General features: G+C 39.2%; 1 protein-coding gene across 2 annotated transcripts in view; it reads right to left on the bottom strand.

Annotated features, from left to right (window-relative positions):
- Window positions 1–4,375: 4,375 nt before the first annotated feature.
- MAP9 (microtubule associated protein 9) overlaps window positions 4,376–12,942 on the bottom strand; it is a 101,064-nt gene continuing 92,497 nt past the window's right edge. For both annotated transcript variants that reach the window (XM_075860319.1, XM_075860318.1), the window contains exon 14: window positions 4,376–4,546. In XM_075860319.1, coding sequence (XP_075716434.1) covers window positions 4,427–4,546 — 120 coding nt within the window. In that variant the 3' untranslated portion in view covers window positions 4,376–4,426. The remainder of the gene's footprint in view (window positions 4,547–12,942) is intronic.

Below are 12,942 nucleotides of genomic sequence, written 5' to 3'. Positions count from 1 at the left end.
CCTCCCTCTAAAACCACTCAGATGCGGTGGTCGCTATTGTCCGTCGCGTCTGAGGGGGTTAAAAATGATTGGAGACCACTGCTATTGTTCTCCAATCGTTGCCCTGAAGCCCAAGCCCGATTTGGGTGCTACATCTTCTGAAGTGCCAAGAAAAGGCGGCGCTTCAGAACGGCCGCCGTAAAAACACTATACGACGGTCATTAAGGTGTTTAAATGATCTGACAAATGAAAATCTGATCTATTGTTTGTAACACTTCTTGTTTATAATTCAACTTTTTTTTTTCTTAGCGCTAGGCATCAATTATCACATCTGTTCCTTATGAATAGAGGGTATTAGTCCAGCTTTATGCAATAGTTATGGAGTCTGAATAGTGAATAAATGTACAAGATGCGATGGGGATTCAGCTCATTAACCTCATATATTTCATGTATAATTGTCTGCGTCTTTGCAGATATTGTATGGACATCATGCAGTCGACAAATTAGAATTTAGGTGTAATATCTCATAACCTGTTCTCTGGGTAATGTTGATGTTCACACTGATGTCCTCTGTTAATTAGCTACAGTATACTGAGAATTTTATATCAAGCTTGTAAGCTTATTGTATCCCACAGGTATCCCACAGGACTTGTATGGTGGAATTGTTTAATATAATGAATACAATTATCCAGTTGAAAACAGTATTTACCTGAATAGAGGCGCAATGCTGAAATATTAAGGGGCTTGTCCACTTTTTATTTTTTCTATTAATTTATAGAATAGGAAATCATACAGATTTCTAATGTACATGTATTTAAAATTCTGCTCACATATCTTTCTTATATCGGTGCAATTGTCTCTGTCTAAAAAAATAAATAATGGTATAGCCAATAGATATGTCCATAAAAAAGCACCCATAGGATAATTGAATGGACAGTCATGTGACCACTGGCATTCAGGTAACACTGTCCAGGTATATAACAGGTAAGTAATAGATTATTCAGGAGCAGAAGTTATAAAGTATTTTTACCTACAGCAACATCTCGTCATGTCTGTTAGTCTCTTCTTCTCACGGTCTCCTCTGTGTGTGTGTTTTAATTTTTTTTTAACCCTCCAGCCTCAGTCTCTCACACTGTGTGACGCAGCTTCATGCCGATAGGACAGTGTCAGAGGCTGTGAGGTAGCTCCACCTCAGGAGAATCGCTGCTGTTGACACCCACTTGGCTAGTATAGCCTCATTTGCATATTTAGAAAAAACTCATAACTCAAAGTTCATAACTTTTAAAATAATAAAATTTTGGGACACAATTTTCACTAGCATTATCAGTGTGACAGCGCCTATTATATTAGCTTGGAGATTGGGCATTACTAAACTAGTGACAGGTCCTCTTTAAGTACAATGTTATCATATTTAATCATGTAACTGGAGATTTTTCTTTAAAGTTTTTAATATTGAGAGTGTGTGAGAACATATTCTTCTTGTTACAGATGTTCTATAAAATAGGTTTCAAGCTGTAAATTTTTTTTTCTTTCTATTAACTATCTAAATGCCTTCCAAACCGATTACTTAGTATTTAGCAACACAGACAGCAAGCATCAAACTCCAATTCTTGTAGTAAAGGTTCTTATATATTAAAGAGCCCACGACACATACAGTAAAATATCTTTCTGAAATGTCAGATCCTGTTACAAAATCATTTCCATTATGCTGCATATGTTCCTTGAGTATTTTTTGTAATTTTTTTTTTTACTTTCCTAAAAATTATTCTCTTTCTTTTCCTTTAACATCGCTGGTTACCAGACATAATTTAACCCCAAGGTCCAGGCCATTTTTAGTTTTTTCATTTCTGTTTTTACCACCTCGCCTTCCAAGAGCCATAACTTTTGTGACGACATTGTCATGTGCAGACCAGGTGTTTTTTTCAGGACAAGCTGTAGTTTTTAATGGTACTATATAACATACTGAGGAACCGTAAAAAAAATCTTTGTGGGGTGGAATAGGAAAAACAGCGATTACTCCATTTTTTTTGTTTCGTTTTTATGGCGTTCATTGTGCAGTAAAAACAATAAAGTTAACTTCATTCTGTAAGTGAATATGATTACAGCGATACCAAATGTATATAGTTTTTTTATGTTTTACCACTTTTACAGACTATTTGTTTAAAAAAAAAATTTGTATCGCCATAACTTTTTTATTTTTCTGTCGATGGAATGGTGTGGTGGCTTATTTTTTTGGGGGGGCAAGCTGTAGTTTTATTAGTACCATTTAAGGACCAAAAGACTGGAATTCTGGTGTTAATTTTTTACGGTGTTCACCATGTGGGATAAATATGATTATGCTGTTATATTTCTGACTTTTTTACAGACGCAGCAATGACAATTATATTTATATATTTTTATTGTTTACATTATTTTACCAGAAAAAGTTGTCTAAAAAGGTGTCTAAGTGGTGAGATGGTCGGGATTGGAGTTGGAGAGATGTGTCAGCTGTAATACACAGCTGACACCTGCAGCGTATGGAGCGGGTATGAGTCCGCTCCGTACTCTGCCCCTTCTGCTATGACATACCGGTACATCATGATGCGGGAAGGGATTAAAGAGACATTAAACTAAATTAGAAAAGCCCTCTAGTATAAAAAAAGTTCTCCATTATCTTAGATTGTTGGATTTGAACATGAAAACCAGGTCAAAAAGTGGTTTTGGTTGTAGGGATTACATAAAATATAAGATCTGTCGATTTTTGATAACTGCTATAATTATAATCTTAGGACATTTTTATTTAATTATTTTTGTCTGACAAATAATCCAAAATCATTTATAACCTGAAGGTCTATTCAGTTGGTAACGAATTCAACAAATGTTATTGTAGTAAAAAATTTTTTTTTAAATAAATTAGAAATAGAAACAAATCTATAATTTAAAATCATACTGCAAATGGCATGTCCAGTTAATATTTATACACTACATGGCCAATAGTATGTGTGAACCCCTTTATATAAGTGAGTTCAGCTATTTCGGCCACACATTTCAGTGACACTGGAGAACTCTGTGTGTCAGTTGCCATAGGATGTCACTTTTCCAACACCAGTTTGTAAAATTTCAATAATTTGCTCAAATCATCTGGAGGGTTGTAAAGCACCCTATCATTTATGGCACCTATTCATCATAAACACCATATGTAAATGATCTCAGACCCTATTCTTGTAAGACAAGTGGTGAACAATGGCAGGTTTGAACTGGCAGAGGGTGGGCTGTGTCCTCCAACAGTCGTACACTCGGTTGGTAGGCCAGTGTTCATACATGACCTCCACTGTTTAAGTGAATGCATGAAGATCCCCACAAACAAGTTAAAAAACCATTGTAATAGATCTGTCTGCTAAAATAAATACAATAAAGATGGATATATTGTATGTTGTATTACTATCTGTCTTTATTGTATGTATTTTCATGCCAGATCAATTACAACATGCATTGTTTCTTTCTCTTGTTAGCGAGAGGGACAGATTTTGGCTGCTATTTGAAGACAGTAAAGCGCATCCTGGTCTTGTCTTTTTCTTAGTTCAAAAACCTTTAAAGTGGAAGTCATCACTTTAAAAGGGAAACCCCCTCCATATTAATACCCATGAATTTGCAATGTTCAACAAGAAAATATGAATGAGATGTTCACAGACTTTCAGTCATGTAGCTTATGTCAAAGCCATATATATATATATATATATATATATATATTTATATATAATTTTTACAACTCAAGTACATCTTTTCTCCAAAACATATTGTGTGGGAGAGTATTGTACATCCATTTCTCGAACATTAAAGGGGTTTTCCCATGAGAGATATTTATGACATATCCACAGGATATGTCATAATTGTCAGATAGATGCGGGTCCCACCTATCTCTAGAACGGGGCCCCCTAAACCCCATTCTACCGCTGTTGTGGCTGAAGCGTGTGATTTTTAAGACCATTAAGAAAACAACGTAGCTCGTTGAGCTCCGCTGTTTTCGTAAGTCCAATAGTAGTGAATGGCAGTTACGGAAGCAACGTAGAATGCGAGCTATGCTGTTTCCTTAACTACTAATCAGTTCTATGGGACCTACGGAAACAGCATAGCTCAGCGGGCTATGCTGTTTTTTTCTTCATGGTCGGAAATCACACGCTCCTGCCACAATACAAAGCAGTAGAACGGGGTTTAGGTGGCCCCGTTCTAGAGATAGGTGCGGGTCCCAGAGGTAGGATCCGCAACTATCTGACAATTATGACATATCCTGTGGATATGTCATAAATGTCTCCAAAGGGAAAACCCCTTTAAATTTCAGCTTTTTATGTAACAATACCTGATCAGTATTACCCTTATATGCAAATGCTGTGAGCAAATATAAAAAAATAAAACTCTGTTGAGAGATGATGAGAAATATTTATATCAGCTTGTAGAAATAGGATTGCAATCATCTCCCTGCTGGGATAGTTTTTCCTGGAGGACTCCATGGAGGAGAAGGTTCGTCATCTAAAATAACCTGGATCTTTTTATGCTTCTTTTCAATCATTTCATGTCTTTCTTTTCTCTCCTGTGAATGACAGGACAAACTATTGTTTAACAATAGAATATCTGCATTACTGAAAGGACAAAAATGTATTCCAAAATAACCACAATAAACTACCAATCTGGCTTAAAAGCGGTGGTTGAAAATGCAGCTTTTGGTCAGACTTATGGAGCTGTACTTGTCCCCAAAGTTTCATTCACCTGAACAGCACCATTTTGGAGATCCTCTGCTGTCCTCTCCCAGACCACATGATAATGAAGCAGTGCTATCACGAACAGCTTAGGTGCCAGCGCTACAACTGTCAACTGCATGACACAATGACAATATGATAACCGAGCAGAGATGTCATGAGCCACCCAAGGGTTTATACTGGAAACACTTTGACTGCCACTACCAGTGATAACAGTTGGGCCTCATTTATCAAAACTGTCAAACCAAAAAAATAAATGTCCGCGTTGCCCATAGCAACCAATCAGAGCTCAGCTTGCAGTATTTAATCTGGTCTGTCAAACTGCTCTTTTAAAAATATTGTTGTTTTTTTTAGTTCAATGTATAACTGTATTCAAAGAGCTCCTAAGCGCCCTCTAGTGGTGGCTGCAGGTGGCAGCATATTAACTTTTCAATCTATGTCTATTCAGTTTGTAGCTCTTTATCAGAAACGGTGCTCTAACCTCTATAACAATATATTAAGACATTAATCACCATAGTCTTTTGGACCTAAAAATGACATGTTAACAAAAAGTGGAGATTTACTTTAAACCATTAACCCATCATGAAGTTAGTGTACCTCACGATGGGTGAGGAGATGTATAGAGGGGGTCCACGGGCTGAGCCGCTCTGTACGCTATAGGTGTCAGCTGTATATCACAGCTGACACACTGCTCAACCGGCTAGGATCGGAGATAACTCCGATCATGGCCATTCAACCACTTAAATGCTGCGGCCATATTTGTAAAAGTAGTAAAACATAAAAAAAACCGATACATTTGGTGTCGCTGTAATCATATTGACCTGCAGAATAAAGTTAACATGTCATTTTTAGCGCCCAGTGAATGACGTAAAACTAAAAAAAAAAAAACAATGGAGGAATTGCTGTATTTTTTTTCATTCCACCTCACAAAATAATTTTGAAACATTTCGCAATACATTATATGTTTAGAAAATATAACTCGTCCCAAAATAAACGTTATAATTATTAGCATAAAAAAAGTTTAACTTAACGTTGAGAAAGTGATTGAAAGAGTATGTCTGTTTTACAACAAACATGTCAGATGCTGATATTACTGTAAGCCAAAAAGCTTTGGCTGTAATATTACAGATATGTCCCAAAGTTGCTTTTAGAACTGGTCAACAAACTAAGGCGTACAGACAATAGATTGTTGAGAAATAATCTGTAGGACGTTTACAGTGCACATGAATGCTGTGGGGAATTTGATATCTTGCTGGCAGTCGTTTTCTAACTTTGGATCACTTCTGCTTGATTCTGTTAATACGAGTATATTAGGGAGTAGCAGACAATTCAATTTCCTAACAGATTAGCTTGTGCACAAGAGAAACGGAGGAGCAACACTTACATCTACTGCCATGTATTTTCCGTCTCTCTCCAATGTATGCACATTCAGGAATTGAAATCTCATTTGTAGCTGTTTTTTTCCAGTAAATGAGGCATATACACAGTCGAGTCACACCAGCTAATATCCAGAGTTAGGCCCCATGCACACGACAGCAAAAAACCTCCGTTTTTGCGGACCGCAATTGCGGTCCGCAAAAACGGAGCCATTCACTTTCATTGAACACTGACACCTTTCCGTAGCACTACGGAAGGGTGTCAGTGCCGTGGAAATGTTCCGGGAATTATGGAACATGTCCGTTCTTTCGCATTTTGCGGGCCGTGCTCCCATACTTTGTATGGGAGCACGGCCCGAAAATGCGGCTGTCAGTCAGCGGCCGGCCGTGCCCGCAATCGCGAGCCGTGATTGCGGGCACGGTCGTGTGCATGGGGCCTTAGGGTATGTTCACACGCTGAGTCAAAAAAGTCTGAAAACTCTGAGCTGTTTTCAAGGGAAAACAGCTCCTGATTTTCAGACGTTTTTTAAGCCACTCGCGATTTTTCGCTGCGTTTTTCATGGCAGTTTATTGAGCTTTTTTCAATAGAATCTATGAAAAACGGCTCTAAAAAGTCCCAAGAAGTGACCTGCACTTCTTTTTCGCGGCCGTTTTTTTAACGCGGCCGTTTTTTAAAACGGGCGCGTAAAAAAACGGCCCTTGGGAACAGAACGCCTTTTTTCTCATTGAAATCAATAGGCAGATGTTTGGAGGCGTTCTGCTTCCGATTTTCCGGCCGTTTGTCGGGGCGTTTACGGCTCGAAAAACGGCTGAAAATAGGCCGTGTGAACATACCTGAAGTGTATGTTCACACGATTAACAAAAAATGTCCGAAAATACGGAGCTGTTTTCAGAGAAAACAGCCTCTTATTTTCAGGCGTTTTTGAAGCTTCTTTTAATTTGGAGCTTCTTTTCAGGCTTCTTTTGAGCCGTTTTTCATAGAGTTCAATTGAAAATCAGCTCCAAAAAACACCTCATTAATTAATTAAACTAATCTAGAAAATGAAAGCCTCATAAGTCTTGTAATAAAACAAAGTAAAAATAGTTGTGATATTCAAAGCGGTTGCAAAGATATTATCGTTTAAAGAAGTTCATATCAGATATGGAAAATTTGACCTGGACACAGGGGCATCAATGACCCTTGATCATGAAAGGGTTAATCAATAAGTTATTTGAACTACTATAACAATACTACATTACTAGAACAATACTACATTACTATAATAATACTGCTAGGTTTAAACTTAATGGAAATTTGTGAGTTTACTCCACGTGCTTATTTTGACAATCCAGTTTTCCATGCAATCTGGCTGCTCAGTTGGCAGACACATGAATGTCAAGATTGGGCAGCCCATTTTTAGATAGTGCCACCGTGCCCTCTGTAGATACTGCCGTCCCATAGATAATGCCACAGTGCTCTCTGTAGATAGAGCCACACCCTCGGGAGATAATTCCTCAGTGCTCTCTGTAGGTAATGCCACAGTGCCCTCTGTAGGTAATGCCAGTGCCCTCTGTAGGTAATGCCACACCCCTGCAGATAATTCCCCAGTGCCCGCTGTAGATACTGCCACACCCCTGCAGATAATTCCCCAGTGCCCTCTGTAGATAATGCCACAGTGCCCTTTGTAGATAGTGCCACACCCTTTTGTGGATAGTGTCACACCCATTTGTAGATAGTGCCACACACACACACACACACACACACACACACACACACACACACCCTTTGTAGATAGTGCTACACATATCCCCCTACAGATAGCTCCATTGGGGCTCCCTCTAGGAGTGGAATCCCCAGCCAAAGCATTGCTGCACTTTGGCCAGGGATTCCTCTCCTAGAGGAGCCCCTGACATCACTGTCCATATATGAACAGTTACATGAGAGGCCTCTTCTATCAGCTCAATCCCCGACCAGTGCATCGGCAATGCACTGGCCGGGCATTCAGGTCCAGGGGGAGCCACTGACGTCACTGTCCACATATGGACAGCGACGTCAGGGGCCAGTTCTATCAGTGGAATCCCCGGCCAGAGCGCTCTGGCTGGGGATTCCACTCCTAGAGGGAGCCCCAATGAAGCTATCTAAAGAGAGGGGAGTGTATTGCTGTCCACAGGGTGGGGTGTGTGGCGTGGCACTATCAACAGGGGGGGTGTGTGCGGCGCTCCTCCGGCCTGCTTCATGCACGCTCTTGTTGTCTGCTGCCCGCAGATGACAGCTTCAGGGGCCGCATGCGGCCCGCGTGTTTGAGATCTCTGGGGTAGAGCCTAACGGCTATCATGTCTTCTATACACAGCACACATAGAAGAGAAAAATCTTGTTCTTCTATCTCTATCTATCACATACTGTATATAGAAGCATGGACATTGTACGGCAGTAATCAGTAGTGTAGCTGTGAAGTGTAGCTGTGAATCCAGCACTGGGGTGAGATATAACACTTACTAGAAGCTGCAGCAGCAGCATCTTTGTGTGTCTCTGCCTATTTCTCACTTTATTTATACTATATTACAAAGTCTCTTATATTCGCTTGAACTATTAATTTATGCAAAGTTTGGTAAAACGTTAGTGACCATGTAAGGAATTTTACCTCCTAAATATATTTTAAATTGGAAAAGTCTAAAGTTGGTTCCTATTTCTTCCACTGAGATAAATTCCTCAGTCAGCCTTCTCCATTTCCTATACAACTTCTTTATGCCTTTCTTTGTTCTTTTCTCATGTATTTATTCAATCAATTATTACTGTCCTTAAAACATTTACCAAGTAGGCTTATGTGAGGAATATTGATGAAATTCAATTGGTCATAATTACGTTCTTGGATTATTATAAAGACAGACCAGTTACTTATTGATTTGTACATTTCCAAATACAGTGGAGTCAGCCTTAAATAGATCACATTTTGGACACTTGGCTGTGTATCTTACTAAATATAATTTGTAGAGGTACATAAAAAGGATATGTCGTTTGATGAATAGTTTTCCATCCGAACTCCCTCCAGTTTTGAAAAATAATTGTCCATCGACCTTTTCGGTAACCTTATTTTTTCTATCATTTATCTCTCCAGACAATTCTACTTTAAAGCGTTCCCACATTTTTTATAAAACATTTCAACACCAGTCTTTAATGATTCTTGGAGAAGATGTGGATATATAGTGGAGATTTTTCTCTTACTATGGCTCATTTCCATAATATTGTTACCATTAAATTGTCACAGCTCATTATTCTTTCATTTTTTTCTGGGTTAATTCTTTAAATAATTTTCTTATCCTCACATACTGCAGAAAGTATGAGGATGGAAGACCATATCAACTCTGTGCTTCAATAAAATATATGTTTTCCCCTGCTATCAGTTATGTCCTTCAATGTTTTAATACCCCTATCAAACCATTGTTTTTGAGTCTAAGTGTCTATGTTTAAACCCTGAGTAAATATTTTTGCCTAAATAAATTGATAGTTTATATAGCTTACTGACTATTTTCCATGTTATATTAATGTTTCTAAAGCTCACCATCACCTCTTGCCCATTCAGGTCTTTAGCCTTTTTCTCCTAGGGGTAAGCCTTCTAATAGTATAGGCCAGGCTAATGCTTGTTCTAATGACAAATCGGTAAGATTGGGTAATGTCGTTCTCCACTGCTTAATGTATAAGTTCATACATGAATGTTATAATATCTAATATGACGCAGGCCAATACCTTCTCTGTGTTTAGATTCATATAATATTTTATTTTAAAATATTATGCAATGTTAAATACTTTTTTGTTAAAAAAGACAAAAGTATAGTAGGTATGATATCTTTTTTTTTTTTTAATTCGTTTATTCAAAATATCACATATAAAGTATCACAGCAATTGGACAGTGTATAACAGTAACAAACATGATATGGCATATACAATGTACCTTTTAACAGTAATTATAGTCATATATATAACATATACATAGCAGCCAATTGCCGGTTACACAGTAAGGTGCAGAATTCCTTATACATTTATTCCATTTATATTAAAGTGAACAAGTAACCAAATATATAACCAAACAGAACAAATCACCTATGTCGCACTATAAGGTCATGGGTATTAGCATCATACCTCCTGCCCGTACGCTCGGAAATGGAATCACCCTACCATGGGATGAGGGTCAGCAGCAGAAACTACCCTTGTATCTAACCACTGGCCCCACACTCCCTGAAATTTGTCTGGGCAGCCCCTGTGGGAGTATACCAGCTGTTCGTAATTAATTACATTATCGACCAACAGTTTCCATGAGGCTATCGACGGAGCTGTGTCTGCCATCCAGTGCATGGCTACTGTTTTTCTTGCTAGAAATAAAGATTCTTTTATAAAAATACCAGTGTGATGTGTCCAGTGTTCTTCATCTATAAGTCCCAGTAGGGCTATTTTCGGGGAGAACAACAAAGGATTGGGTAGTAATGGAACAATAACATCATACACCTTTGTCCAAAATGTCAATATGAATGAACATTCCCACATAAGGTGCCAAAAATCTGCCTCTAGTTGACCACATCTATGACATGCTGAAGTGGGTAATCTGCCCATACGGTGTAGTCTGATTGGGGTAAGATAAGCTTGGTGTATAATGTATAGCTGAATAAGCTTATTGTTTATAGCCGGAGATACTGATAAGTGTGAGCTTAAGATGTTAGCCAGATCTTCCGATGAAAGGTCTGGCATTTGTGATTTCCACTTATTCAGGACCGGGAGCGGAGTAGAGCTAATTTTAGCCAAGATTAGATGGGTATATAAAGCTGTAATAAGACCCTTGGGGCCTTGGGATTTCAGTATGCCAATAAGAGGGTATGCTGATATAATTGAGGAATGAGGTGGAAACTGAGCCTGTATAGCATGGCGTAATTGCAGATATTTAAACCATTGTAAGTCTGGAGTCTGGTGCGTCTCTTTAACCTGTAGGAATGTGAGGATCAGGCCATTATCATATACATCCCCCAATCGGGTAATACCCAAATCCTGCCACATCTGTGCATTAGTCAATGACTGGATATGTGGTAACGTAGGGTTATGCCACAAAGGAAGTTCTGGAATCGTATCGTTGTATGTAAGTAATTTTTTGGACGCGCGCCAAATCGCCAGTGCCAGGTAATGTATAGGAAGTAGTTCATTAGAGGGAGTAAATTTAGGATATTCCAGGAAGCTAATTAGGTTATTCCCTGCCACCAGAGAGGCCAAGTAATAATCTGTGTCAGATAGGGGCGGGTCCCGCACCTAATCCCGGATATTGCGGAGCTGTCCCGCCAGGTAGTACAAGTAAAAATCTGTCAGGGCCATTCCCCCCTCGACTTTTGGTCGTTGCAATGTGGCCAGATTAAGTTTAGACCTAGAGGAGCCCCATATAAATTGTATTATTAAGGTATTAAGGGATTTAAAGAACGATATGGGGACTACAACAGGCATATGTTGCAAAATATAATTACATTGAGGTTGGACTACCATTTTGATCAAATTGATACGCCCAGCCACAGATAACGGTAGTTTTGACCACGCCTTAAACTTTTCTCCCACGCCTTAAACTTTTCTCCCACCTTCGTCAATAATGGGGTCAAGGACGTATCTCGAGTCTGTCCATGATCCTGAACTATAGTTACCCACAAATATTTAAATTTAGAGACGGTTTCCAGGCCATATTGCGACACTGACGGGTCTGGAGTCGGGTGTCTGGCTGTATATAAAATGGCCGATTTCTGCCAATTAACTTTTAGTCCTGAGTATTGTGAAAATGTATCTAATATCTTCGCTGCCACATGAAATGAGGAGTTTGGGTTATCTAAAAAAAGGACCATGTCATCTGCGTACAGGCCTACCACAGAGGTTCTACCTTTCCAATCTATACCAGTAAGATCCGGGGAGGCTCTAAGCCTAATCGCCAGTGCTTCTATGGCTATAGCAAACAAGGCGGGCGATAACGGACACCCCTGTCGGGTGCCTCTAAACAGTGAGAAAGGGAGAGAAGGAACATTATTAACCACCACGTTAGCTTGGGGGGATTTATATATTAACCTGATCCATTGACAGAATTGAGGACCAAAGCCAAAACGTTCCAGACAGGCCCACAAAAACGTCCATTCTACCGAGTCGAAAGCCTTCATGGTGTCCAGAGAGGCTATTGCCCACTGCATGTCATGTGCCCTACCTAGTTGTGTTATAGCCTGTACTTTCCTGATATTGATACTAGTAGATTTCCCTGGCATAAATCCAGTTTGATCTGCGTGTATGATGGAAAGGATAACACCATTCAGTCTCTTAGCCAGCAATTTTGTCAGTATTTTATAGTCTACATTGACCAACGATATAGGTCGATATGAACCACAATCAAGAGGTTCTTTACCAGGTTTCAAAAGAACTATTATGGTAGCGTCATAAAACGTGGGAGGGAGAGTGTTTAATTGGGATGCCTGGTTAAGAGTTTCTAGGAGAAATGGAGCTATGTTATCTATGTATCTGTGGTAAATTTCAATTGGGAGGCCATCCGGGCCTGGGGATTTATTAAGAGCCATATCACGGATAGCCTCCTGTATTTCTTCAAGTGTAAAGGGGGCCTCTAACATAGATTGCTGGTCTGCCGATAATGTTGGAAACGTAAGGTCATTTAAATATTCTAAGCTATCAGTCATTGAGTGTGAAGTTGAGGAACTGTATAACTCAGTGTAGTATTCCTTAAATCGTGATGTGATACGCCCCGCTTCTGTGATGACTGACCCATCAGAGTCCCAAATCCCCAATACTGAGTTAGTACCATTAGTTTGTTTTATAAGATGGGCAAGTAATTGACTAGATTGGTTCCCCATTTCAA

The sequence above is a fragment of the Rhinoderma darwinii genome, chromosome 1 (assembly GCF_050947455.1).
Source record: "Rhinoderma darwinii isolate aRhiDar2 chromosome 1, aRhiDar2.hap1, whole genome shotgun sequence".
Taxonomy (NCBI): Eukaryota; Metazoa; Chordata; class Amphibia; order Anura; family Rhinodermatidae; genus Rhinoderma; species Rhinoderma darwinii.
Note: the sequence above shows the minus strand (reverse complement) of the source record. Positions and strands in the feature narration are given on the sequence as shown.